General features: G+C 45.3%; 2 protein-coding genes and 1 pseudogene across 2 annotated transcripts in view; 1 reads left to right on the top strand and 2 right to left on the bottom strand.

Moving 5' to 3' along the window:
* The window catches only part of NLRC5 (NLR family CARD domain containing 5), a 100,791-nt gene that overhangs the window by 18,644 nt on the left and 54,996 nt on the right, over window positions 1-27,151 (top strand). Inside the window, exons 3-6 of the mRNA XM_061173665.1 lie at window positions 21,881-21,992; window positions 22,796-23,136; window positions 24,727-25,034; window positions 25,870-25,929. Of these exons, the coding sequence (XP_061029648.1) occupies window positions 24,740-25,034; window positions 25,870-25,929 (355 nt within the window). The 5' untranslated portion in view covers window positions 21,881-21,992; window positions 22,796-23,136; window positions 24,727-24,739. The remainder of the gene's footprint in view (window positions 1-21,880; window positions 21,993-22,795; window positions 23,137-24,726; window positions 25,035-25,869; window positions 25,930-27,151) is intronic.
* Window positions 804-1,457, bottom strand: LOC133078552 (glycine cleavage system H protein, mitochondrial-like; annotated as a pseudogene).
* Window positions 7,793-9,934, bottom strand: LOC133078228 (ATP-dependent RNA helicase DDX18-like). The gene has a single exon (XM_061173190.1). The coding sequence runs from the start codon at window positions 9,893-9,895 to the stop codon at window positions 7,793-7,795; it is 2,103 nt and encodes a 700-aa protein (XP_061029173.1). The 5' UTR covers window positions 9,896-9,934.

Raw genomic sequence — 27,151 nt, 5'->3', positions numbered from 1 at the left:
GTTGTGGAATGCGGGCTTAGTTGCCCCACGGCATGTGGGATCTTAGTTCCCTGACCAGGGATCGAACCCATGTCCCCTGCATTGTAAGGTGGATTCTTTTCCACTGGACCACCAGGGAATTCCCTCTCCCTTACTTTTGAAGGACAGTTTTGCTGGATATAGCATTCTTGGTTGTCAGTTATTTTCTTTTTGCACTTTGAATGTATGGGCCTACTGTCCTCAGGCCTCCAAAGTTTCTAAGGAGAAATTTGCAGATAATCTTATTGAGGAGCCCTTGTATTTGATGATTCATTTCTCTCTTGCTGCTTTCAAGACTCACCCGTTGTCTGTGGTTTTTGAAAGTCTGCTTATAATGTGTCTTGGTGTGGGTCTCTTTTAGTTAATTTTTTTTTTTTTAAGAAGTTGAATATTTTATTATTAAACTGTTTCTTATTTTCCTGCAAGGCTGTTGCTTCACTGTATAAAAATAGCACCAGCAAACACAGTATATTGCAAAATTAAGATAGTAATGTTCTTCACTGGACACTATACAACTAACAAACTTTTCTCCACTGTCATTTATTTCCAGTGGCAAGTTCATTGAGTATTTTGACCCAAATCCAGGGATGGCTGTAAGCAAGTTACAATATTATATAAGGTTAAGATACAATGTTATCCTTGAATTACATAATTTTTATAACTAGTTTTACCACAGATAATTTCAGGAATTCTGAGTATTATAACTGGAGACTAGCCTAAAAATCACAGGGTGTTGTGAAAAAGATGCATAGCGTTTATCTGAAATCATTAGGAAGTTAAGGGGTATTTTCTTCAGGCAACATTGTTTCAAGTAGTTTCTTTTGCTAAAAGTTGCTTTTTAAAAATCTATCCACCACTAATTTAAGACAACTATGCTAGATTAAGTTGTTTCAAACTAGTTTATTTAGGGGTTCCATTTTCACTCCTCAATAGATTTTATGTATTTCTCATATGCTTCTTCACTCATTAGTTCATCTAGTTCTGAAGGGTTACTGAGTGTCATCTTGATCAGCCAACCATCTTCATAACAAGATTTGTTGACAAGTCCTGGATTTTCTGCTAGAGCTTCATTAATTTCAGTTACTTCTCCTGATAGAGGAGAATAGAGTTCACTAGCAGCTTTCACACTTTCCAAAGCACCAAATTCCTCGTTTGTTCAATTTTGTCCCAACTTCAGGCAGACTACAGTAAACAACATCTCCCAAAGCTTCCTGTGCAAAATTGCTGATTCCCACTGTTCCAACACCGTTTTCTGTTGTTACCCATTCATGTTTGTCTGTGAATTTACGACCCGACAGCAGAGTGGGGCCGGTGCGCAGCGCCCGGACGGCGCCCGCCCGCAGTCCCCAGGGCCGCAGCGGGCAGGACGCGTTGGACGCAGAGATGGCGCGCAGGCTGCAGATCGCGGCCCTCACGCTGCGCGCCACTCGCAGCGCCATGTTCGCAGGGGTGCAAAGGGTCTCCACACAGCATCTAGAGCACCCCCGGCCGGAGGGGGCGGGGCGGGGAGGGGGCGGCCCCGGGCCTCTTTTAGTTAATTTTACTTGGAATTTATTGAGCTTCTTGAATGTTTATATTCAGCTTTTTCATCAAATTTGGGAAGTTTTTAGCCATTATTTCTTCAATTTTTCTCTCTGTCCTTTTCTCTCTCTTCTTCTGGGGCTCCCATAATGTGAATGGTGGTCCACTTAATCGTGTCTCACACATCCCTTAAGCTCTGTTCACTTTTCTTCATTCCTTTTCTTTCTGTTTCTCAGCCTCGATAATTTCCTTTGTCCTATCCTGAAGTTCCCTGTTTCTTTCTTCTGCCTGCTTAAATCTGCCTTTGAATCCCTCTATGAATTTTTCATTTTAGATGCTGCATTTTTTCAGCTCCAGAATCTCTTTTTGGTTTCTTTTTAGGTTTTCTATCTCTTTATTGATATTTCTATTTTGTTAACACATCATTTTTTTTACTTTCTTAGTTCTTTAGGCATCTTTAAGGCAGTTGCTTCAAAGTCTTTGTCTAATATATGTCATTACATTTTTTTCAGAGACAGAGTCTTTTGAATTGATTTTTTCCTTTCAGTGGGCCATTGTTTCTTCTGTATGCTTTGTGATTTTTCTGTTGTTGTTGCTGAACACTGGACATTTGAATCTAATAATGTGGTAACTCTGGAAATCAGATTCTCCCCCTTGCCAGGGTTGCTGTTTTTTGGTTTTTATTTTTTGTTTATCGTTTTTGGTTTTTTTGTATCATTGTGAACTGTCTCTGTGCCCAGAATCAACCTGAGGTGTTAACTTAATGCCTTCTTATATCTTTTCATCTTCTTATGTTTTTGCTGAGCCTTTCCTTGGGCATGTGCAGTCACTTTGTAATGTTCCCCATATGTGCAGTTGTTTCTGAATGTCCTAGTCTTTAATGTCTGGCTTCCAAAAGGGGAAAAGCAAAATTGAAGGAGAGAACAAAAGGCACAGGCCTTTTAAATCTCCCGGAGGTCAGTTCAGCTGGAGGGGGAGGGGCTTGCCACCACGGAGCGGGTGTTGGAGTGACAACAATGGCTGCCTGCTTCTGACTGCACCTCTGAGATCAGAAACAGCAGTCAACAATTATGGTACAAATCTCCGGTATCTGGAGGACAGGGTCCTTTTTACCCACCCTCGCTCCTGCAAACTGCGTGCAAGCTGCTCCAGGAACATGTGCACAGCTGGCTGCCACAAGACCTAGGGGTGGGGGGTGGCTACCTACTACTGTACTAAGAGCTGAAATTGACCAAAATGAACCAAAAAAAATGTTTTTATTGGAGTAAAATTGCTTTACAATGTTGTGTTAGTTTCTGCTGTACAATGAAGTGAATCAGCTCTATGTGTACCTATATCCCCTCCCTCTTGGACCTCCCTCCCACCCTCCCATCCCACCCATCTAGGTCATCCCAGAGCACCAAGCTGAGCTCCCTGTGCTATACACTAGCTGTCTATTTTACACATGGTATTGTATTTATGTCAAACCTAATCTCCCAATTTAAAATTAACCAAAATTTAAGAGTCCAGATTAACCCTGGAAGCTGTAAGCTTTCAACAGACTCCAGAGTTCCAAAACAGTTATACCAGATTCTGCTCGTACAATCTCTGTCTAAGTGAGGAGACAGATTCCTGGTGCTTCCCACTCTGCCATCTTCCCCGAATCCTCACTGGAACCATTATTTTCAAAATGTTTGAGACCGTGTTGCTAAATTTCTCTCCTAGAAGACTGTGTGGATATAGAGGTTGCAGGCAGCTGGAAAACTGCCTGATCCCTCAACACCCATCTCCTGGGGGGAGGGATGGAGCTTGTACCATCACGAAACCCCAAACCCCCATCAACCCCTTGCCTGGGCGGTTCCTTCTGCCCCTCATGCCAAATGGAGGGAGGACTCAAATCCTGGTGAGCTGGTACTCTGAGGTATTCAGATCTTGTCACTGCATCTTGTTTGAAGAGAGAAATAGCTTGCCGTTTTATTGGTCTCACAGTAGTCTTTTCCCTAAGTTCTTGAAGGTGTCCTGTGCATTTCTCAGCCTCAGAATTCTCTTCTTGAAATGGGCAGGTGAAGGTTTGCCTCGTTAGAGACTTACACGGTAGAGTCAGCAGGATGACGTTTAGGAGGTGCATGGACGAGGCGCTGGCTGAATCATAAAGTGAGAGCAGCTGTCCTCTTTTCACTTCTCTTTAATCCTTCCTGTTTAGTCAAGGAGAAAGTCTCAGTTGGCTGCTAATGTCTGTAAGGCCTCTTAACACTCCTGATCACCTTTTCCACAATGCGAGGCCAGGCCTCAGGCCATAGGCAGCAACACCCAGGTCCCGTTCAACGGGCATCATTTTGGCTTTGTTTCCCTTGGGTTTCTTTTAGGGGTTACCTTCCATGCAGGGCAAATGATACTTTAGAAAATCAAGTTCAAAGTGAAATGATTTCTAGAAAATTTTTAAGGAAACGCTACTCTGATTCTCAGATAAGGCAAAAATGTCCTCCAACATGGGTAAAAAAGTCTTGGAAATTGTATTTCTATCCCTAAAGGGTAAGATTGTGGGAAAGTTCACGTTCTATATTTCCGCAATGTTTAGAACTTTTCATATGAGTGCAGATTATGTTTTATAGCAGAAAAATAATCAAGAGCTATGGGAATGATCATTTTGTTTGGAAAGAAGATCATTGGTTGAAGGCAGTATGGTGCTTCAGTTAGGAAAGCGCCTCTGGGTTCAGCAGAGGTTTTAAATCCACTCTTTGCTTCTTGACTTCCCAGAGTCCATTTCTTCACCTGTACAATGAAGGCAATATCTGCCTTGAAAGGTTGATTGAGGATCCACTGAGGAAATGCAGGTGGAATACTGTAGCATGATGCCCCACCTGTGCTGAGAACCCAATATATGAGATTAGCATCAACTAGCATCAGCTGCAGATGGGCAGTCCCCTCATTGTGCTGTAATCTTTATATGAATTATTGTCCCCCATCCTCAGAATGACCCTGTGAAGTAGATGCAAAATCATCACCGCATTTGCAGATGAGGAACATGTGGTACAGGGAGGTTAGGAAACTTGCCCTAGGTTGCACAACACAACATGTTGAAATCAGGATTTGCACCCAAGCCTCCTGACCCCAAAGGCTCTTTTATCAGCTCCACAGATCCCTGTGAGATGGGCTGATATTAACCCCGCTTGACATACAAGCGAGCCATGGTCCAGAGAGGGCAGGGACTTGCCTGGTGTCACCTAACAAGTCAGTTTGGGGCAGTGGGGCTCAGAACTGAGGCTCCAACCAACCAATCCCCTAACCCTCAGTCCCAGCCCCAAGCCTTTCTTCTACCCGTGTTTTGCGTGTCTGGGCACCGTCGGCTGGCATGGGAGAACGTCGGTCAGATGATCCATCCCGGAAGCAGAATTCCTCTTCTAACTTCAAAGAGTCCAGCTTTCTGGTCACTGATCTTCGGTCTTCTTTCGCTTTCAAAAAAATGTATTCAGTTTAAACCATACAGGTAATACATGACTAAATTCTCTTTGCAGAAAGCTAAACACCTTATACATCAGGCTGAAATCCCCATTACTCACTGCTTCCCGCCCCAGGTCTGTCCTCTCCCAGTTTGAGGTAATCAGTTGGGTGTGTTGCCTTCCAGAACTTTATCTAAGCCTTCGCATTAGAAAAAACAAGCAAGGGAATTCCCTGGCGGTCCAGTGGTTAGGACTCTGCGCTTTCACTGCTGTCGGGGAACTAAGATCCCACAAGCTGTGCTGCACGGCCAGAAAAAAAACCCAAAACAAAACAAAGAAACAACAACGAAAAAAACCCCAAAACACTTAAATTGGGCTCACTCACTGCGAGGCCCTGTCTTAAGTGCTTTACGTGTATTAACTCATTCACAACCCTGTGAGGAAGGTACTGTTATTATCCTTGTTTTATAGATGAGAACGTTGCGGCTCAGAGAGGCTATACAACCTGCCTGAAGCCTCACAGCCTGAAAATGGTGAAAAGTTTAGTCCCAAACCTAGACAGCCTGGCTCCAAAATTCATGCTCTTACCCTCTAAGTTATAAAAACATGTTATTATAGAACTGGAGTATTGGTGTTTTGTTTTATATGTATTCTTCAGACAAATGATGTCATATTATGCATATCATTATACATGTGTCTTGTCTATTCAGTAATACATATGGAGGATCCAGCTCCATCAGTGGCCTTCATGCCCATAACCCAGAGGTGTGGTAAACCAAACTATATTAGGTTATGAGTTGTTCAAACGCAGCTGCAGGATTTTCTTATCTAGTGCACTCTGTGCCTTGCGGGCCGTGTGGCTCTCCCTGTAGCTTTCTGCCAAGCAGTTTGGTTGTAGAGTCAAAGGGCGGACACATTTTTTTTTTTTTTTTTTTTTGTGGCTGCGTTGGGTCTTAGTTGCTGCGCACGGGCTTTCTCTAGTTGCGGTGAGCGGGGGCTACTCTTCGTTGCGGTGTGTGGGCTTCTCATTGGGTGGCTTCTCTTTTTGCGGAGCACGGGCTTGAGGCTTGTGGGCTTCAGTAGTTGTGGCTCATAGGCTGAGTAGTTGTGGCGTGCGGGCTTCAGTAGTTGTGGCACACGGGCTTAGTTGCTCCGTGGCATGTGGGGTCTTCCCGGACCAGAGCTCGAACCCGTGTCCCCTGCATTGGCAGGCGGATTCTTAACCACTGCACCACCAGGGAAGCCCAAAGGCTGGACACATTATTTTTTTTTTGATGTAATTATTTAATGACACAGGAAAATAATGTTATGAAACAAGATGGTTACAAATAGTGGGTAAGGATGACTTACTACACCTTTGATAAAAAAAAATTAAAAAGTATGTATACAAAACACTGGAGGGTTATGTATCAAGATATTGGCAGTATTTACTTCTGTTCAGTGATTAAATATTCTCCTCTTTGCTTTTGTGTACTTTCTGAAACATGATTATTTCTGAAACAAAAAAGAATAGTTACTGGAAAAAGAAACAGTTATTAAATGCCAGAAGTCCAGCAATCAAGGTCTGAAACCCAGGACATGTCTAGCTAGGGGGACAGTGGTCGAGCCCAGGTGTGGAACAGTGTATCATTCTTTTCCTACTGCAGTGCTGTTTACCAGACTGTTTCTTCTACATTTGATGCTTATATTTAATAGGAATCTGTGGATATGAACTGGTACAACAGCAAAATGATGCTAGCAACTTTGGTTTTAAATAACTACAAAATGTAATAACCATTCTGTAGTTACAAAACACACTAGAAATAAAACATAAAACACACCGGAAATCAAAAGTTCCTACAACAAAAAACCCCATCTGACTAAACCACTGACTTTGTTGCTTATTCTGATGTGTGTTCATTTTCAATTTTCACCATAAATCTACTTTTGTTTCATGGATCTGGAAGAGGCAATTTTTCTCAAAAAGATGCTTTGCCTTCTAAGTACTATGAAGAGTTGGAAGGGCTCACCAAAATCCAAACCACTTCAAACAAACAAGTTTGACTGAGGAGTGTCACCATTCTCTGTGCCTTAAAAAAAAAAAAAAGTCTGCTAAGTTACCAAATGGAGAACAGCAGAGTATTACACCTGTAAATGAGGCTCAAAACTCTCAGATCTCGTCCCCATCCTACCCTCCATGTCAGGACTGCTGGGGCACTTTATTCAAATAACAATGACAACCCGTATTTCTTACCCTTAAAAAGGTAAAATGGAGAAAGGATCATTGTTTTAAAATCCAACATATAAAAAACACAGTGCCACCTCTAACCGGAGGTGCTTCTTAGGTATTTCCCAAAGCTCTCTGCCCTTTTACGTGGCAGCATTTTCAGGAAGGGTCAGAGAACTACTGAAGTAAGGTCCAAGAAACAACTAAAGGTCCAAGAAACAACCAAAACCAAAAAAATAAACTGAGATAATTTCAGCTGTCCAGTGTCACCTGCCCTGTCTGGCAGGCTGACACGGCACCCTAAGCCATACACATCTTCAGACACCAGGAAGGAAAGGTACCAAAGGAATTACACTACAACAGTAACCAGTTTGGGAAAAAAAAGATTTAAACTTAAAAACATTCTATCATCACAAAGACTAAGAAGATCCCTTGCTTCGTCCTTGGCCAATCAAGAAATACTGAACTGTTTTATATCCCCAAAGAGGAGACCCACTGGAAATGTCAGTGCCGGCGCCCCCAAGTCAATTCATACTCTTGTTAGATGAGTCCCAAATCCTACGGCAACAACAATTCCTTTGTTAGAGCAAGAAAAAAAAAAAATCCATTTCAGGACAAAGGCGTGTCTTCAGTGAGAGAACTGCCTGCCGTCAGATGGTTTCCTGCTTATGTGCTTGAAGATCTTGGACTTCTCGACTTTTCTGGCTTTCTGGTAGCCGAAGCCACCGCCGCCGCCCCTTTTTTTAAGTTTGCCGTCGTTGCTGTTCACGTTCAAATCAACAAAAGGAGGCACCTTGAAACCAAACGACAGAGCAACCTGAGGCAAGTTTAAGTTATTAACATTAAAGATCTGTTTCAGCGAATGGGAATCGTACGCTCGAATGTATGACTTATACGCTTCCTGGGCTGACTTATGAAGGAAGTAGTTCTTTTCAATCAGTTTTTCAAGCTGAGACAGAATGTCAGAAATTTTGGACCAGGAAAACTCAAATTCACTTAAAGGAACCTTGGATTGCTTCAAGTAGCGAACGAAACCCACTTCTTCAGGGCGCAAAATGAGCAAGGCATGCCCTCCGCCGTTCAGGCCTCTGGCTGTTCTGCCCACACGATGAATGTATTCCTTGGGGTCATCCGGAGGGTCATACTGAACAATCCAGTCCACTTCAGGAATGTCCAGCCCTCTAGCTGCCACGTCTGTACACAACAAGATCCCCGAATCTGCATTGCAGAATTGGAAGAACGTGGTCGTACGCTTGTTTTGTTTCTGCCTTCCATGAATGGCCAAGACAGGCAAATCGATGTAGTTCAGCAACTCATAGTGGTATTTCACGGACTTACAGGACGAAAAGAAGACCATCAGTTTCTTCTTCCGGTTCTTCTTAAGGAATGTAAAGAGGAGGAGGAATCTCTTTTCGGAAGGACAGACAACGTATCCCTGCTCAAGACCGTCCACGGTTGCATGAGCTTTATCGTCATCAACACCAACATACAAGGGCTCCTTTTTCAGAGAAATCCTTGCCAGGTCTTCAACTTTTCGAGTTTGTGTGGCAGAAAAGAGCATGGTCTGTCTGCGGGTTGGCAGAAGTTTAATAATTTGCTTTAATTCTTCTTCAAACCCAACATCCAAGATACGATCAGCCTCATCAATGACCAGACACTGTAGGTTTTTATACATAAACCCTGGGGTATTCTGCATATGGTCCAGGAGACGGCCTGGTGTGGCCACAATGACGTTGATCCCATTGGCAAGCTTCTGTGCCTCAGCAGATCTGTTGCTGCCACCCATTATTAACCCATACGTGTGAACATGGTGTGTCATCAGCTCCTTAAGGACACCAAAAGTCTGCATGGCCAGTTCCCTAGTAGGTGAGAGAATAAGGACTCCTGTTCCATTCCTGGGCATGAACTTTAACTTAACAATGAGTTCAACTGCAGGAATGAGAAATGCCGGGGTTTTGCCACTGCCTGTTTTTGCAGCTGCTAGAAGATCCCTGCCTTCCAGAAGGGGTCTGATACTTTTATGCTGAATTTCAGTCATGTTTGTAAAGCCCATTTCTTTTATTGCCTTCAGAGTGTTCTCATTGACAAGATTAGTCAGAGAATCAAACAAAGTATCCTCAAAAGCTCCTGTCAGTCCCAGGGGCAGGCTGGGCACCATGCTGTCATCGTCCTCATTGTCTGGCTTCTCCACACTGTTTTCTGTTTCTTCAGGAGCCTGGGCACCATCTTCAGAGTCTCCTTTGTCTTCAGTTTTTGCTTTTTTGGAATCAGGCCCAGCATCATCCACTATTTTTCTCTTTTTCCTCTTCTTCTTCTTTTTTGATTCTGAATTGGGAGACTGCATTGCTGCTTCCCCACTGGTCAGTGTGGTAGATTTCTTGGAGGATTTTTTAACTTTTACATTTTCCACTGTTTCTTTAGGTAAGTCTCCATTTTGGGCTTCTGACCAGCCTGCATTCGTAGACTGTTTCAGGAATTTTTTAACTTTTCCACCTACTACTGCTTCTTCAGAGATGTCTCCATTTTGGGTTTCTGACAAGCCCACAGTCACAGACTGTTTTAGGGACCTTTTAATTTTTCCACCTCCCACTGTTCCTTCAGACACATCTCCGTTTTGAGTTTCTGACAAGCTCACAGCTGAGGCCCCCTGGAGCTTTAGGTTTCGCTGTCGCAATTTGAGGTTCCGCTTCTCGATCTTCCTGCGTAAAAGTTTCATCGGTAAATGAGACATGTTGTCGGTGAAGCGCCTTCACGGCGGCGCCGCAACCCGGCTTCTCTGCTCTCCCTGGTGATGTTACTTCCTTTCCGGCCACACGAGCTCAGCGGCTGGACACATTTTAAGTTTTAGAAATCATTGCCAATTTGCCTTTGAAAGCGGGCAGAGCAATTTCCAGGCTGTGAATTCGAACCTCAGGATCTAACTTCTCTCCTTTACATCCCGAGCCTTCTTCATTCCCTAAATTCCAAAACCAACACAAGATTCCTCCGGGATCCTCACTGACCGCATGGCTGGAGATGAAGGGGGATCTCCAGACCTCGGCTCCATTTTCAGTTTGGTGTGGGCATGAGAGGAGGTGGCAGAGCCACCGAGCTGGGGCCTGATGTGAAGTGCAGGAGGAGTGTTAGTTATCAGCAGACACCCTTAGAGTCTCACCTAAATATGGCCACCTCGATGGCCTTCCCATCCCCAGCCTCTTAGAAGGCAAGAATCATTCGGCTCTGGTTTGCTGGGGAAGCAAGACACCGGGTACAAGGGAGCAAGGAGCCACTCTCCCCACTGGGAGCGGAGAGCTGGGTGACAGCGTGGCCTGGAACAGTAGTCCCCAAGCTCACCTGGGCTGCTTCCAAAAGTGCTGATGCCTGTGTTCTGCCCTCAGAGATTGTGCTGTGATTGACCAGGAGTGTGGCCCATTGGCAGTTTTTTTTTGGAACTTTTTTTTGGGTTTATTTATTTATTTATTTATTTATTTATTTATGGCTGTGTTGGGCCTCTGTTTCTGTGCGAGGGCTCTCTCCAGTTGCGGCAAGTGGGGGCCACTCTTTATCGCGGTGCGCGGGCCTCTCACCATCGCGGCCTCTCCCGTTGCGGAGCACAGGCTCCAGACGCGCAGGCTCAGTAACTGTGGCTCACGGGCCTAGCCGCTCCGTGGCATGTGGGATCCTCCCAGACCAGGGCCCGAACCCGTGTCCCCTGCATTAGCAGGCAGACTCTCAACCACTGCGCCACCAGGGAAGCCCCCATTGGCAGTTTTAAAACCCCAGATGATTCCAACATGCAGATAAGTTTGGGACCCACTGCCCAGGACTGTGCTGGGCAGGACCCTTCTCACGGGGGCCTCACCGGCCACTTCCTGTGGGTTCTGGGCCCAAACTGCCAGGGCTGAGCGGGAGAGGCATGGCCACTACCTGGCCACCTGCTGTCTGAGCCAGGCCAGGGCTGGCTGTGGACACCCCGGTTTCGGTGGGGGCGGTACATCCAGAAACCCTAGGGGATCTTTTGGTGGAGAGTCTGAGCCTTCCGAGCAGGAAGGTAGCTGGGGTAAAGGAGATGGTTTCAATTCCAGTGATGGGGGCTGGGACCCAGCTTCCTGGTTTCCAGTGACAAGGAGAGAGAAGCCTTGCTGGATTTGGAACAGGGACCGCCCAGGCCTGAGGCCCGGAGTGCAGGCTTGTGCCACCTTCACAAGGGCTTTGAGGCAAGAAGATGTTTGTTCAACTCCCAACTCTGCGACTGTCTAGCTAGTGACCTAGGGAGGTCCCCTCACTGCTGGGAGCCTCGGTTTGGGCTTTGGTAAAGCGTGTGACTGCATTTTAAGTCCTGCAGGACCCTGTCATTGTGAGGGACAATAAAGATGGTTGTTTTCAAAGGAACAGTACGTTCAGAACAATCTCCTACGTCATCATCCCCCACGGAAATGTGCTGGGTCAAGGACCCCTCTTGCCCGCTATGCCAGCTTTTGTGGGTGAGGGAGGAGATGGCCGCTGACGTCCCCCTGAAGGTAACTCCCGTGGGGCCCCATGAGAAGAGGGTGATTCCTGGGATGGGGCTGCATCGGTCCCCCAGAAAGAGCCCATTGGGTCAGTCTGGTCCCACTTCTGCTTCTTATTTGCTGTGAGTGTCAGCAAGGCCTTCCTTTCTCAGGACCTCTGTTTCCCAATCTGTAAAATGGGCCTGGCATGGACCCCACTGCCAGGATTCTTCCAGCTCTCTTCCCCTTTGCATCTGGGCTCAGGCATCCTCTGAAGCCTCGGACTGTGATCAGCCACCCTGGGGGAAGCAGAGGCCCTGGGTTCCTGGTCGGCAGCCCTGTAGGGCTTGGCGTGGAGGATTCCCAGAGGGCTTGAGGGCCTCTGTGGACTCTGGTCCACCCTGGGGTCCCCAGGCCTGACCTGTCCACTCAGTCCTGAGAAACCAGCTTCAGCAACACTTTCTTTTCTCAATTTCGGTGATATTTTGGTCCAAATGTCTTGAGTGGCTGTCATGGCCGGGGGTACTGACCCCACCAACCGCATCCTTCCTGATCCTGAGGTTAGCATTGACAGCCTTCTTATTTCTGTCCCTCTCTTCCCGCTGCCTGGCCTCAGTCGCTCCCTTCTGTCCTCTTTTCTCCCACCCGGGCCCAGGAGCTGGGGCAGAACCCCGGGGTCTGCCAGTGCCCGGGGGGGGACAGGGCTTCCAGCCTCCCACAGACCCTGATCCTCAGCCTGACCCTCCCAGACAGCCCCGGGAACAGGGACAGCAGGTGGTGTCCCCCTTGTAGAGATGAGGAAACAGATCCCAGCAAGTGGGAGGGGTGCTGCCAGCACCTGTTACTCCTGAGCCCCAGCCTCAAGCGGGCTTCCTCGCCATCCAAGCAGGAAGAGGGAAGAAGCAAAAGGACAGCAGCCAGAAGCATGTGACTCAAACCATATCCTCTCCTCCCTGCCTTCCTTCCTTCTACCCTGTGCTAGGGGCTGGGGCTACATAGGAAACAACAAGAACAACAGCACTGGTAATAATAGCTAATAGGCCAGATGCCATGTCAGGGGTGTTGCCTGCTTCATCTCCCAGTGACCTGGCCAGGTAGCTCTTATTACCCCCAAGGCTGACCCGGCTGGTGCTCCCTCTCCCCAGTCTACTGGATGCCCTCCTAGGCCAGTCCCCCTCCCCCCATCCATTGTGGTTGTAGGTCCACTAACACCTGCGCCTTGCCCTGAAGGATTGCCCTTGGCTGATAGAATGCCCCTCCTCCACCCCATAGGCATGGCCCGTAGCCAATGAGTGACAGATGTGGCAGATATGGGCAAGGGAACAGCGCAGCCCCCTTGCCTCTTGGCAGGACAAACTCTGGAGTGTTGTTCACATCCCAGAGTGCCCTGTGGTCAGGCTAAAGCTGGACTGCTCCTGAAACCACATCTTTGCCTAACTTCTTCCCCCACCCCATCCTGCTTCCCTTCCCACCTTAATAAATAACTTTGACAGACACCCCTGTCTTGGGCTCTGCTTTTAGCAGCCTGACCTAGAACATCCCCATTTTACAGATGAGGACGCTGAGGTACCAAGCCATGGAGTAACCAGACCATAGCCACACAGCTGGTAACTGTGTAGTAGAGACTCAAATCCAGGGCCCTGGTGCCAAGGTATTTGCCCTTATCCAGAATCAGGCAGTGTCCCTGCCCTGGAGGTGTACCCAGCTGCTGAAGGAAGGGCGGGCCAAGAGGAAATGATGATGCAGAGTGACAAGCCCTGCTGTGGAGGAGAAAGGAGAGATTGCTAGGGAGGGAAGCCCAATATTGGGGGTGCCATTCAGTCTGGGAAGGCAGCTGGGAAGACTTCCCTGAGAAGGGAGCAAAAATCGATTGGAGCTGCGTCCAGAAAGATAAGGAAGAGTTTGCAAGATGGGAAAAAAGGGCAGGGCATTCAAGGCAGAGCAGGGCATGTGTGCAAGGCAGGGAGTTGTGAAAGAGGATGGCGGGGTGGGCATGGGAAGATCACACCCATGGAAGCATGGTCACATGGCAGGGCAGCAGGGGTGGTGTGAGGGGGCCCGGAGATGGCCAGGACCCAGACGGTGAAGGACCATTTGTTTATTCATCCTTTGAGCCTTTCTTCGGCACCTGATGTGGACCTGCTTTGTGGAAGTCATGCTAACGTGGTGCCACTTCGTCTTGCAGGTGGTGGGAAACTATAAGAGGTTTAGACAGAAATGAGGCCAGACCAGAGCTGAGTTTTAGAGACAACTCTGGCCAGAGGCATGTGTGCTGGCGTGCGTGCACGTGTGCATGCATGTGGACTGGAGGTGGGGGGGTGTCTCCAGGCGCAGGGAGCAGCGAGGGCGAAGGCCCTGGGACTGGGGCAAAGGAACTGGCTGTGATTTCTCCACTCCGCCCCCTAACCTCCACGGCAGTGGCGTTCCCTGGATGGCAGGAGAGATTCCCCAAGAGCACAGCGATGAGGGCAACAGAAGGGGTTGTCTGCTTAAAACTGAAGCCAAGATGGAGTGATCCTTCCATGCCCACCCCTCAGTGAGACTAGCACCCCAGCAAGGCCCCCTGCCCTTTTCCTTCTTGCTGTCTGGACCTCGAGTGGCAGGAGCACCGGACTGCAAACCCACATGCCTGGGTTCCCTTGGCGTACTGACTGTTTCTGATTGTGTGATGCTGGGCGTTTCACTGCCTCCCTCTGAGCCCCATGTTTGATCGCCCTATCCCAGGTATGCATTGGTGATTCTTAGAAGTAACACTGTTTTCTGGCCGGAGATCCCGGTGCTAAAATGCAAATATGAAGGCTTTAGAGTTTATTGAGGTTTATTTTCTTTGTTCTATTAGCAGCGCTATGCTATCTTGCTTTCTGTAGAACAGTAATAAAATTTTATGCATTTGGGTAACATGAACCCATAAACTTAACATCATTTAAAATTTGTTATTTAAATTCATATTTAAATTTTAAAACTGCTAGCCATGCATGGAGAAACTGATAGAAGCACAATGACTAAGAATGTCTCTCTCATTCTTTGATGGCTACCCCAAACCACATAAATACCAACATAGGAGATTTGAATGATAACCAGTATAGGTGAGGTAATAGATATACTCGATTTTTAAAAAACTAATCTTGTTTAGGTAATACATGCATACAACATAAAATTCTAAAAGTTCCCTTCCCTGGGGACAATTACTATTATGAGTTTCTTCCAGAAATATTCATGTATTTAGAAACATACACATTTTTTTTTTCTTTACACAAATGCGGCATAGGTACCCTATTCTGCCCTTGACCTTTTTTAAAATGTGATATATCTTGTTCCATATCATTCCACATAGTTCTGCCTCTTTCTTTTTAATGGCTGCGTAGGATTTCATTGCATGGCTGTGCCATAATTTTTTTTTTTTTTTGGCTGCTTGGCCTGCGGGATCTTAGTTCCCCGACCAGGGATTGAACCTGTGCCCTCAGCAGTGAAAGCGTGGAGTCCTAACCACTGGACCCCCAAGGAATTCCCAGGACCTTGTTGTTTATCTGTTCTTCTAGTACTTTCATGGTTTAACTTTTTACATTTAAATTTTGACTCCATCTAGACTTTATTTTGGTATAATTTGTGAGACAGAAATCCATCTTTATTGATAAAGAGTATCTTTTAAATGTTCAAGGAATATTTTAAAATTTCTCATATACCAAGCCAAAAAGGGAACTCTCAACATATTCCTGATAGCAGAAATTATGTAGGATTTATTCTTTGTACAGTATAGTAAAGCAAAAAATTAATGACAAAGATTTTTAAAAGAACTCACCCCTCTATTAAGTGACTCAGTTCAAAATTATAACCTACTAGTAATCCAATATAAATGTGCTGTAAACAATATAAATTTATGGAAATTGGCCAAAAGTTCTTTTAAAAGGAAAAAACTCAAAATGGCCTAAGGCGTAAAGTTCAGAAGTTTAAAGAATAACAGTCTCAGTGAATCAGGGGAAAGAAATAAGAAAATAAAAACAAAAATTATAAAACTAGAGAAGGGAAAATTCTACAGAATTGATCAAAGAAAACAAAAGTTTTTAAACATAAGAGATACCAACTGCTGGCAAATTTAATAAGGAAAGAAAGACAAAGTAAGAAAAACTAAACTAAGTACAAAAATGTGAAATTTAAAAGTACAAGAGGGAATTCCCTGTTGGTCCAGCGGTTAGGGCTCCGCGCTTTCGCTGCTGATGGCTGGGTTCAGTCCCTGGTCGGGGAACTGAGATCCTACAAGCTGCATGGTTTGACCAAAAAAAAAAAGTACAAGAAAAATATTGTACAAAACTGTGTGCTGCATACTAAGTTTGAACATTCTTGACGAACTAAACAAATTTCTCAGAAAAAACCCATAAATTGCCAAAAGTTAATTTAAAAATAAGTGGGAAACAACCAACACAGTAAGGGGAATGTTAAAGTTATCACATTTGATTTTTCTTTTAACTGTTCAAACCACTTGATGGTGTTGAGAAGAACTTTGGCTTTTCCTAAGGGTGCGAAAGGAAGGGGCAAATGTATGTGGCATGGGCCACGTTTTAACTTGACCATCTGGCTCCCTGTGGAGGATGTTGGTGGTAGGCCTCCTGGCTCAGGAATCCAGGTAAGAAATGATGGTGCCAGGTCTAGGTAGCAGTGGGGGAAATAAGATTCTGTGATATGCTTGGAAAACTTAAGCCACCTTTGGCCTGAGCTTGAGGAAGCTTGAGGCGGCCCTTCACTGAAATGGGGAAGGGGCAGTTTGGGAGTGGAGATCAGGAGCTCAGCTTTGGACCGGGAAATTTTTTTTTTTTTTTTTTTGGCCACACCCTGCAGCATGGCACGCAGGATCTTAGCTCCCCGACCAGGGATCGAACCTGTGCCCCCTGCAGATGAAGCATGGAGTCTTAACCACTGGACGGCCAGAGAAGTCCCCGGAAATTTTTAAATGCATAGGAGGCATCCAAGAGGAGTAGCTGTGAGAATTAAAATAGATACAGCCTAAAGGCACTTGCCTGGCATTTAGCAAATATTCATTACATTATCTGTTCAACTTTTTCAACACTTTCCCAGTGAAAATGTAGTTTTGTCCCTATAACACACACAGAAACATTAAACAAAAAGTAGAATAAAGTATTTCCTCGGTGTGTATGAATTACTTTTTAATTTGAATTTTGAGTCTCTATCTGTCATACTTAATGCAGATATTTATCCTCACTTATTGCCTTCCTAATTCTGTTTTCGTTTTAGTGTTTCACATCATGTAGGGAACTTCCATTCATGTGAGAAGCACTGATAGTTTCTTGTGCTTACTCAGCATTGTGAATTTCTCTTCCATACACATTGGGGAAATGTCTATTCTAGTTTTTAATGTGAACGTTTTATGGCTTTGAAAAAAAAATTGAAATGCACCTGTTGAAAAGTTTTAATGGTACAAAGTGGTTCAGAAGGGAATGGTCGTCCTTCCGTATCCCTATCCTCGGTTGCTCAAGTCCCTTATATAAAATGGCGTAGTACAGTTGGCCCTCCGTATCCGCGGGTTCCACATTTGAGGATTCAAATCCACAGATGCAGAACCCACAGATACAGAGAGCGAACTGTACAGTGTAAAGGGCTCTCCTTTGCCTGCGTCCCCCAGGTTCCCTCCCCAGACACAATCCTGTCACCCGTTACTTGTGTAACCCTAGAGTTGGTCTCTAAGTACGCAAATGCACACAGCACATTTAAAACATCCATGTGCCATAGCTTTTAAAAGTTGAATTCACTTACTAGTATACTTTGGAGCTTTTTTCACTTAGCATGTTTTTGCTGTTCATCCATGTTGCAGTATGTATTGTTACTTTGTTCCTTTTTATTCCTAAATAGTATTCTATTGTATAGATAGATATACCATATTTTGCTTATTCATTTGTGAGTTTTTGGACATTTGGACTGTTTTCACTTTTTAGCTATTAGGGATGATAAACATTTGTGTACATGTTTTCGTGTAGATGTATATTTTCATTTCTCTTGGGTATAAACCTAGGAGTAGAAAATTGCTGGGTTATAACTCTCTGTTTAACATTTTAAGGAATAACCAAACTTTTTCAAAGTGGCTGCACCATTTTGCATTTCCACCAGCAGTATACAAGAGTTCCTGTTTCTCCACATCCTCATCAACACTTGTATTATCTTCTCTTTCATTACAGACATTCGATGGGGGTGTGAAATGGTATCTGGTTGTGGTTTTAATTTGCCCATACAGAAAAATTTAATTTAATTACGTAACTAAAAAATAATTCTTAAAAAAAAAAAAGGAAATCCCCTGGCAGTCCAGTGGTTAGGACTCCGCACTCTCACTGCCGAGGACCCAGGTTCAATCCCTGGTCAGGGAACTAAGATCGCACAAGGGGTGCAGCACGGCCAATAACAATAATAATAATAATTCTTTCCATTTAAAACACTTGTATTGCTATGTATTTTTTATATAGTTGATTTACATACAATGTTGTGTTAGTTTCAGGTGTACAGCAACGTGATTCAGTTACACATACATATATATACATATATATATTCTTTTTTTAATAATCTCTTCCATTATACCATTATAGGTTATATATGTGCTGTGTTTTGTTTGTTTGTTTGTTTTTGGCTACATTGGATCTTCGTTACTGCGTGCAGGCTTTCTCTATTTGTGGCGAGTGGGGCTACTCTTCGTTGTGGTGCGCGGACTTTTTATTGTGGTGGCTTCTCGTTGCGGAGCACAGGCTATAGGCATGCGGGCTTCAGTAGTTGCCGCACGCGGGCTCAGTAGTTGTGGCATGCGGGCCCTAGAGTGCGCGGGCTTCAGTAGTTGCGGTGCGTGGGCTCAGTAGTTGCGGTGCGCGGGCTCTAGGGCACACGGGCTCAGTAGTTGTGGCACACAGGCTTAGTTGCTCCGCGGCATGTGGGATCTTCCCGGACCAGGGCTCGAACCCGTGTCCCCTGCATTGGCAGGTGGATTCTTAACCACTGCGCCACCAGGGAAGCGCCTGGTACCATAAAGTTTTAATGACAGTTACTTTATAAAATGCCTTTGTTTGGAAGCCTCTCCATTATTGCCTGCCTCTCCCAATGAATAGTCTTTGATATAATTGCCTTCGTTTTTTTTATTTTTATCTAATTCTAATTCAAAATGTTTATTATGAAATAGTTAATACATGCAAACACTTGTCATTATCTGCCATTTTTTGTCTAAAAGACCATTATTATAATTTTACGAAGTTCTCAGAAGTATCCTACTGTAATATATTTAAGGCATTGCTTTAAATATGTCTATTAACTTAGAGGGTTTTTTCCTTTCACTTTCTGTAGTCACAGGCAGGCTTGTCTTAGTCTGTTATAGCGGTTCTGGCCGTCATAACAGAATACCATAGACTGGGTGGCTTACACAACACACATTTATTTCTCACAGTTCTGGAGGCTGGGAAGTCCAAGATCAAGGTGCCAGCAGATCCGGTGCCCAGTGAGGACCCTCTTCCTGATTTGCAGATGGCTGCCTCCTCCCTTTGTCCTCCTCACGTGGCAGTGAGCAGAGAGAGGAAGCACATCTCTCCTGCCTTTTCTTATAAGGGCACTAAACCCATCATGAGGGCTGCATCCTCGTGACCTAATTACCTCCCAAAGGCTCCATCTCCAAATACCATCACACTGCAGATTTAAGCTTCGTCATATAAGTCTGGGGGGAACACAAACATTCAGTCCATAGCAAGGCTTTATTTCAATTTGCTCATGCTTCTCTCCATTTCTTCTGTTAGAATTTGACAGTTTTCTTTTTAAAAAAACCGTTATTACCTCAGTAGCCCTTCAACAGGCCGTGTTTTTTTTTTCCTTGTTTCTAACTACAGTACTTATCTCTGTTATATTAGAATATGCTCTCCTTTTTAAAAATTTATTTTATGAAGTGTAGTTGATTTACAATGTTGTGTCAATTTCTGCTATATGGCAAAGTGATTCAGTTATACATATATATATATGGTCTTTTTCCTATACTTTTCCATTATGGTTTATTATAGGATATTGAATATAGTTCCCTGTGCTACACAGTAGGATCTTGTTGTTTATCCACTCTATACGTAACAGTTTGCATCTGCTAACCCCAAACTCCCAGTCCATCCCTCCCCCCACCGCCCCTCCCCCTTGGCAACCACAAGTCTGTTCTCTGTGAGTCTGTTTTGTAGATAAGTTCATTTGAGTCATATTTTAGATTCCACATATAAGTGATATCATATGGTATTTGTCTTCCTCTTTCTGACCTACTTCACTTAGTATGATAATCTCTAGTTCCATTCATGTTGCTGCAAATGGCACCGTTTCATTCTCTTGTATGGCTGTGTAGTATTCCATTGTGTGTGTGTGTATATATACATATATATATACATATATATATACATATATGTGTGTGTGTATATATATATACACCACATCTTCTTTATCCATTCATCTGTTGATGGACATTTAGGTTGCTTCCATGTCTTGGCTATTGTGAATAGTGCTGCTATGAACATAGGGGTGCATGTATCTTTTCGAATTATAGTTTTGTCTGGGTATATGCCTAGGAGTGGGATTGCCGGATCATATGGCAACTCTATTTTTAGTTTTTTGAGGAACCTCCATATTGTTCTCCATAGTGGCTGCACCAGTTTACAACAGTGTAGGCGGGTTCCCTTTTCTCCACACCCTCTCCAGCATTTATAGACTTTTTAATGCCAGCCATGCTGACCGATGTGAGGTGGTACCTCATTGTAGTTTTGATTTGCATTTCTCTAATAATTAACAATGTTGAGCATCTTTTCATGTGCCTATTGGCCATCTGTGTATCTTATTTGGAGAAATGTCTATTTAGGTCTTCTGCCCATTTTTTGATTGGGTTTTTTGTTTTTTTGTTATTGAGTTGTATGAGTTATTTGTATATTTTGGAAATTAAGCCCTTGTCTGTCACATTATTTGCAAATATTTTCTCCCAGTCCGTAGGTTGTCTTTTCGTTTTGTTTATGGTTTCCTTTGCGGTACAAAAGCTTGCAAGTTTGATTAGGTCCCATTTGTTTATTTTTTCCTTTTATTTGTATTGCCTTGGGAGACTGACCTAAGAACATTGGTACGATTTATGTCAGAGAATATTTTGCCTATGTTTTCTTCTAAGAGTTTTATAGTGTCATGTCTTATATTTAAGTCTTTAAGCCACTGAGTTTATTGTTGTGTATGGTGTGAGGGTGTGTTCTAACTTCATTGATTTACATGCGGCTCTCCAACTTTCCCAGCACCAGTTACTGAAGAGACTGTCTTTTCCCCATTGTATATTCTTGCCTCCTTTGTCAAAGATTAATTGACCATAGGTGTGTGGGTTTATTTCTGGGTCCTCTATAGAATGTGCCCTCTTGATGTGGATTGATCTAAAGACTGGAACTTTGTTGTTACATTCGTCATACTTCGGAGATAATCAGCGCACACTACTCTGATCTTTTGCCTTTCTTCCGTTCTTCCATGTACTTTTTAGCCATCTTTTTTCTTCTCTATTCCTTATTGTTAGACAAGATCTCTAAAGCTGTATTACGTAGGCATTTGTGCCAGAGCGTCATTTTATTTTATTTTTTATTGAGATATAGTTGATGTACAATATCATGTAAGTTACATGTGTACAACATAATGACTCACAATTTTTAAAGGTTATACTCCATTTATAGTTATTATAAAATATCAGAGCATCATTTTATTGTCCTCTTGGTGAGATAGTGATCGATGCCTCTGGGTTTTCTCATTAAGAAGGATGTTTGCTCTTGATTATTTAAAAACTTCTTCATGATGTATTAAGAGAGAAGAGTGCACATTCTAACCTCTTTGGAGTTTTATTAGGAAAGGAAGCTGACATCTGTGGTAAGGATTATTCCATTTTCATCCAATAAATTAGCTGTAATAAGTCTGCTGAATTTGAGGGGCCTGCAGTGACGTCACAAGTCACTGGAAGGGGAATGTGCAAGTTGGAAGAGGAAGAGGGGCATCCTCTGGGCCAGATACAGCGGGAGGTGACACCAGGGAGGGCTGGGCTGTGAACAGTCCAGGGACAAAAAGAATCTTGGTTGGGGAAGAACAAGATCTGTACCTGAAGACGAGGATACTGTTTCTGGGTCGATGTCCTCAGCGGTGTCAGGGGCAGGGGTCAGCGTCTTCTTTACAGAATTCCTCTTGGAACTTGGAATAATGATGGGGCGAGTGCACTGTCTCCTCTCTCTTAGGGGCCTGCCCTATGGAAAGAACCTGAAAATCCAGCTCAGGGACTTGGCCCAGGAACCCATGAGACCCTCTCTGTGGACATCCTAGAACATCTATGATGAACCAGGAAGCCAGGTAGGTGATCATTCCCATTTGCCTCCTCTCTTTCCCTCCCATCCACTCCTTCATCCCCCACCCTCCTACTGGCAAGACTGCTCCCTACTGCTCCCTGGACTGCCCCCAATGTAGCAAAGTTACCCTTAGTCACCCTTCAGCATGAGAGTGAGAATCATCAGACACAGAACATCAGCAAGGGCCTGCGTCAGCGTCTACCCTTTTCATGGATGGTGTGACCAAGGGCCTGACAGAGAAGAGATTTGCTCATATTAAGAGTGTATCAGTTAAGATAGGCTAGTGTATGCTGCAGTAACAAACAACCTCCAAAGTCCCCGTGGCTTATGACAACAAAAGTTATTTCCTGGTCTCAGTTCTCGTCTAATATGAATCGACTGGGGCCCCTAGTCCACATTATCCTCTTTCCCAGACCCAGGCTAAAGGAACAGCCAAGATCTGGAATACTGCTGGCCACTGCATTAGAGGAAAAGAGAGAACAAGGTGAATCACACGTTGCCTCTTAAAACTTCTGCACAGACATGACGTGGGTCATTCTTTAGCATATTTCATTGCCAAAGCAAGTTTCGTGGCCATACCCAATTTCAAAGGGGCAGGGAGATGCAATCCAACCAAAGGCCTAGAAAGAGAGTATCTGTGAACAGCCCTAATTCTGTGAACAGAGAATTAGTTACAGAGCTGGGACAGGCACACCCGTCTCCTAACTCTGGGTCTGAGGCTCTTTCTACTTTAAACCTCTGTCTCCAAGGCTATTTTCCACAGACTTTCACAATGACCATAATAATGTAATGTGCTTTTTCTTCCAGGGATGGTTATTTTTAAAGAGCTTAAGGTCTTACCCCCAGGGGATAGAGCACTCATGGTGGAAACAACGGCATCATGTTAGACTGGCTGGAGGGGAAATTTGAATTTGAAGGGCTTTCCCAGAAATTATACCATCCAGGCACGCCTCACTTCCACCTGGCACCTTGCTGCCCTGGATGATTTCTTTATGGGCCACATGACTTTGGACATTATAGCCCAGAAAAGAAGCTGTGCCCTAGGCCATGGTCACATCCTTGTGCCAAGATCACACAAAGGGCAGGGATTAGCCCTTGTCTGGTGCCACCTAGGGATCCCAAGCCTTGGACATTTACTGGCCTGAGAGGTAAGAAATCTCAGTTCTGAGCCTGGCTCTGCCATGGACTTGTATGATGACCTTGGGCATGTCCTTTACCCTTTCTTGGCTTAGTCTTTCCATCTCTTCAGTGGGGATGGTGATCCCTGCCGACGCCGTAGATGTGAGCATGTTTCATGAATTCTAAAGCTCTGTGCCTGAGCAAGGAGTTGTTGCTATTAGTTTAGTTGGGGAAGGGTGACCAGAGGGAGCCGGGGACATGTGCCCAGCAGGCCTCTGCCGAGGGTCAAGGGAAAAGCTGGAGTCTGAACCCCAGGACACATGGTCTTTGCCCCAGCCTCTGGGAGTTGGTAAGGCTGGCCCCTGGGCAGGCCTCCTACCTTTTTCAGAGTTAGAAGTGGAGTCTCTGGAGTTGTGATGATTAGATGAGACACACAAAGCACGTAAAACAGTGCCTAACACATAGTAAGTGCTTTCTGAGTGTTTGCCTCTATTATTAAGGAAATAGTACCAGAAAGTACATTTGGAAATGTTATAGTGTATTCCACTATATTATGGATAACCAGTTAGTTAATCTCCCACTGTTAGATACTTAGGTTGCTTCCAATTTTTAACTATTAAAAATAATCTTGCAGTGCACAGCTTTGTAAATAAAAATTCTGTGTACCTCCATGATTGTTTCCTAAGGCTAGAGTGTTAGAAATGGAATTGCTGAATCAAAGGGCCTACAGACTTTTTAGGCTTTCACTACATGTGTCCCTTGCCTTATATTAGTACTCCTACCAGCAGGTTGTTTGAGAGTTCCAGTTTAGAAGGGGAGAATTTGCTTAGAGAGAGAGAGGAGACGGTCTGTATATGCTAGGATTATATTTCACTGTGAATAGCAGAAAGGCCCAAGCAACAGGGGTTTACACAGAATAGAAATGTATTTCCTTGTCATGTAATAGAAATTCAAAGTCAGAGAGTCCAGGGCAGGAAAGCTTTACCCTCCATCTTTCTCAGTACTGGCTTCTACCTCATAATCCAACATGGCTGCCCAAGTTTCAGCCATCACATCGGCATTCCAGCCAACAGGAAGAAGCAAAGAATGATATAGAACATTTCCGCCTACATCCCATTGGCCAAAATTTAATTACATGGATACATCTAACTGCAAGGGAGGCTGAGAAATATAGTCTATTCCAGATGACCAGGGAATATTCAGGGGTTCTAGTACTAAGGAAGAAGGGAAGAACAGATTTTGGGGGACAACTAGTTGTCTCTGCCATGAGCTTAGCTCAGACAGAGAGCAGCACAAATGGGTCCATGGAAACAAGAATGAGTAAAGTATCGTCAGGGCATTATCCACGGGGGATGAACTAGACCATTCCAGAGCCAATACATAGGCACAGATTAATTTTGCAAAGGATGCAGAAGAAGGAGATTAATTTCTGGGACCGAGCTCTGGGCAATGGCATTGAGACTCCACAGAGAGGCCACTTCTTTGTCTTCTTTGTCTGTCTCTTCTCTTCCCCTCAGATGTAGGGGGTGGTTTTTGACTGCCCCTCTTGGCTTCCCCCCAGCTGAGTTGTCCCCCAGCTCACCTGCCTCCCAGCTCACCTGCCTACCTGGTCCCTGCAGGGCCGGGCTGCTCATGGACCCCATTAGCCTCCAGCTGGGCACCGAGAACCTGTGCGGATGTCTCGTGAGGCTGCTCAGCAAAGACCCAGAATGGCTGAGCGCCAAGGTGAAGTTCTTCCTCCCCAACACGGACCTGGGCTCCGGGGACCAGTCCCCAGACCCCACACAGAGGGTCATCCAACAACTCAACAAACTGCACACCCAGGGTCAGACCACCTGGCAGGAGTTCATCCACTGCGTGTGCATGGAGCTGGACGTACCACTGGACCTGGAGGTGCCGTTGCTGAGCACTTGGGGCCACGGAGACGGTAAGAGTGGCCGTGAGAAGTGCAACGCCGCCAGCTAGCCCCGGGGCGTGGGGAGCCAGAGAGGCCCAGGCGAGTCCAGGACCTGTCTGGCTCAGAGACAGCATGGCCAAACCAGGAACAAAATTCCATGTTTCTGCACACCTCCCGGAGCAAATGCCCTAACACCACCAAATCCACTAGGGACCTGGAGGACTCCTCCTTCCACTTTGTACCACCCCAGTTGCCCAGAAAGGCAGGGTGCACAGAGAGAAAGGACCAGGTGACTTCTTCCTGCCAGGAAATTCCAAATAGCCTGTAACGCCCAAGAGGTTTCTTTTCGCAATGCAGTCAGAAACAGTCACAGGGAGAGCCCTCTGACTACTGCTTCTACGCAGGCTGATTGAACTCTCTTCTGTCCAGCGAACGTTTCTTGGGCTCTTTCTATTTACACAGCACCGTGAGGAAGCACAGAACATTGAGGGGTGACGGTGTTCTTGGAGAGAAAGTGAGCACTCACTCGAGCACTCTACAAGGCAGAGTGCAGGACAGGCGGGGAGGCACAGTGTACGCACGCGTGGATACACACGTACGTGCATGCGCACAAGCAGGCACAAACGTGTGTGCGTGCACACGCATACCTGTATGTGCACAAACCTTTAGATATGCACATGTGTCTGCCCCCAGCTGCCTTCACGGCTCACCACCACCTGTGCCCTCCACAGATCGCTGAGTGTAGATTTCTCCCTTGCTGGGAACCTACCCTGAGGGATGAGCCCCGAGCCAGACATGGGGCCAGAGCTGGTCCCAGGGCATCCTAGCACATGCCCATAGCATATTATCTCCTCCTCTCTTCCAGGCTTCCCCAGGCAGCTGGAAGTTGGCGAGGAAAGCCAACCAGACTCTCAGCTCCACCCTGGTAAGGCCTGGGGTTGGGGAGTGGGAGTGGGGGTGAGCATGCTAAGTCCTCACCTCAAACCCAGAGCAGGCTGGTGGTGGCTGGTCACAGCCGTTTCCCATAAACCAGCCTCCTCATCCTTGGACCCATTTGCACGCTTCCCAGGTCCCTCACCACGACTCCCAGCCTCACCTGCACCCCCTCTCTGCCCCTCAAGGCTTTGGCCTGTCCTGATACATGTTCCCAGGGGTCTAACCTGGAGCCTCCTGGGAGAGTCTGAAGTTGTCAGCCCTTGACCACTGCCCGAATCCCCTCTCTGGTTTCACTAGGGGAAGCCCGTTCTCACTTCCCTGTCCCCAAGCCTCAGGGCCTCGTGCTGCAGCCCCACAGACTCAGGCCCCTCACCATTCAGACACCCGCAGGCCTGACACTAACCCACAGACTGCCGTCCACACCCAGGGAGCCCCTGACTGATTTTCTGATGGAGCGCAGAGAGGTCAGCGATCAGATGGTCCACCTCACTGATTCAAAGGCCGCACTCTATTCAGAATCTTTCTTTCTTTTTTTTTTTTCCTGTGGTAAATTACATGGCATCAAATTTACCATCGTAACTACTTTTGAGTGTACAGTTCAGTGTATTAAATACTCTCACATCGTCGTGCCACCACCGCCATCCATCTCCATAATTCTTTTCATCTTGTAAAGCAAACTCTACCCATTAAACAATAACTCCCCATTCATCCCTCCCCCAGCCCCTAGTAACCACCATTTACTTTCTCTCTCTATGACTTTAACTACTCTAAGTACGTTGTATAAGTGGAATCGTACAATATTTGTCCTTTTTGATGGGCTTATTTCACTTAGCATAATGTCCTCAAGGTTCATCCATGTTGTAGCAGGTGTCAGAATTTCCTTCCTTTTTAAGGCTAATATTCCACTGTATGTGTAAATCACATTTTGCTTATCCTTCGGTGGACTCTTGGGTTGTTTCCATATTTTAGCTATTGTGAATAATGCTGCTATGAATATGGGTAAACAAATATCTCTTCAAGACCCTGCTTCAAATCTTCTGAGTATATATCCAGGATCCAGGGTCATATGGCAACTCTATTTTTAATTTTTTGAGACACCTCCACAGTGTTTTCCACAGAAGCTTCACCATTTTACATTCCTACCAACAGTGCACAAGGGTTCCAGTTTATCCACATCCTCACCAACACTTTTTATTTTCTGTTTTTTGATA

This window comes from Eubalaena glacialis, chromosome 18, assembly GCF_028564815.1.
Source record: "Eubalaena glacialis isolate mEubGla1 chromosome 18, mEubGla1.1.hap2.+ XY, whole genome shotgun sequence".
Lineage (NCBI taxonomy): Eukaryota > Metazoa > Chordata > Mammalia > Artiodactyla > Balaenidae > Eubalaena > Eubalaena glacialis.
Note: the sequence above shows the minus strand (reverse complement) of the source record. Positions and strands in the feature narration are given on the sequence as shown.